This window comes from Perkinsus marinus, assembly GCF_000006405.1.
Source record: "Perkinsus marinus ATCC 50983 genomic scaffold scf_1104296962038, whole genome shotgun sequence".
Taxonomy (NCBI): domain Eukaryota; phylum Perkinsozoa; order Perkinsida; family Perkinsidae; genus Perkinsus; species Perkinsus marinus.
In genome coordinates, this window is record NW_003205597.1 from 1 (window position 1) to 1647 (window position 1647).

The following is a 1647-nucleotide window of genomic DNA, read 5'->3' on the forward strand; positions in this document are numbered from 1 at the left end:
TGACGGCGATACTCAGAATGAGTGTCTGCAGAGGATGGGAATGAGTAGTTTGTGGCTGGAAGGAGTAGGTTTCGTTGAACGAGTCTCATTAGATAGCAAGCTTCTCGGCTCGGTCTGGCATCTTCGACGCAAAAGTCTAAATTACTGGCTTACGAATTTACTCTCAATTCATCCGTTTTTTTTACTCAATTTACCATCAATTTGCCAGTTTTTTCATCAGTTTCTCCTCTACCTGGCGGTTGCTCTAATACTCTACCTCTTGCCAAAACTCTTATCTTCGTTCGCATACTACTCAATGGCTAGAACTAAGCAAACCGCTAGGAAGTCTACGGGTGGCAAGGCTCCTCGCAAGCAGCTCGCCTCCAAAGCGGCTCGCAAGTCTACTCCCAGTACTGGCGGAATCAAGAAGCCTCACAGGTATCGTCCGGGCACCGTCGCTCTGCGTGAGATTAGACGTTATCAGAAGAGCACGGATCTTCTCATCCGCAAATTGCCCTTCCAGAGGCTCGTGCGTGAGGTTGCCCAGGACTTCAAAACTGACTTGAGGTTTCAGAGCAGTGCAGTTATGGCTTTACAGGAGGCCGCGGAAGCTTACCTCGTGGGTCTTTTCGAAGACACAAATCTTTGCGCAATTCACGCTAAGCGTGTTACCATCATGCCCAAGGATATGCAGCTAGCTAGGAGGATTCGCGGCGAGAGGTCGTAGGCCTCTTGTGATCCGGGAGTTGCCATCCGCGCAGTATTACAAGGCGTTTCTCAACGCCATCTTGTCGAACTGTCTATAAATGCCACACGTTTTTACAAAAGTTCCCGGCCTACCTTTGATTTCAGCGGAGCTGATGGTTACTTTTCACTTTTTTCATCAAAATGAGCGTGAGGCGCCACTGGATGATATCGCATCGTCATTTCATCTCCCACACTCTCACACTCGCTTATAAACAAGACATGTCTGGCAAAGGCAAAGGTGGACGCGGTAAGGCTGGCAAGAAGAGTGGCAGCGGAGCTAAGTCTCGGTCCGCCAAGGCCGGGCTACAGTTCCCTGTTGGCCGTATCGCGAGGTACCTCAAGAAGGGGCGTTATGCCAAACGCGTAGGTTCTGGGGCGCCAGTTTACTTAGCTGCAGTCTTGGAGTACCTCGTCGCTGAGATTCTCGAGCTCGCCGGTAACGCTGCGCGTGATCATAAGAAGACTAGGATCATTCCTCGTCATATTCAATTGGCTGTCCGCAACGATGAGGAACTGAACAAATTCCTCGCTGGTGTAACTCTTGCGAGTGGTGGTGTCTTACCCAACATCCACACTACTCTTTTGCCCAAAAAGAGTAAGGGCAAGAGCTTTACTGCTTCCCAGGAGATGTAAATAATCCCCTCGGGCTTATGCAACTGGAGGCACTAACCTGCTGAACTCGTTTCAAGGCGTTTTTTGGCGCCATCTAAACACCAATTGAAGTATCTCAGGAACGCAATTATTGCACAAATGATGTGAGGAAAGGATTCGTGATGTTGCCGATTAAATTTTATGTTCCTCAGCATTTTTACGAGATTTGTATTAGAAGTTTCTCGGAGGGCCGAGACAATGTTCAGATGTTTTCGAACTACATAATATTCTACTGACTCTCTTAATCCTAATATGGCTCCCAAAACTGCC

At 48.4% G+C, this 1647-nt stretch overlaps 2 protein-coding genes across 2 annotated transcripts; both read left to right on the forward strand.

Annotated features, from left to right (window-relative positions):
- Window positions 1-295: 295 nt before the first annotated feature.
- Window positions 296-706, forward strand: Pmar_PMAR001745 (histone H3, putative; the record flags this gene model as incomplete). The annotated part of the gene is made up of 1 exon (XM_002772144.1): window positions 296-706. One exon carries the CDS (start codon window positions 296-298, stop codon window positions 704-706), a length of 411 nt encoding a protein of 136 aa, XP_002772190.1.
- A 161-nt stretch (window positions 707-867) lies between these two features.
- Window positions 868-1359, forward strand: Pmar_PMAR001746 (histone H2A.1, putative; the record flags this gene model as incomplete). The annotated part of the gene is made up of 1 exon (XM_002772145.1): window positions 868-1359. One exon carries the CDS (start codon window positions 868-870, stop codon window positions 1357-1359), a length of 492 nt encoding a protein of 163 aa, XP_002772191.1.
- Between the last annotated feature and the right edge of the window lie 288 nt (window positions 1360-1647).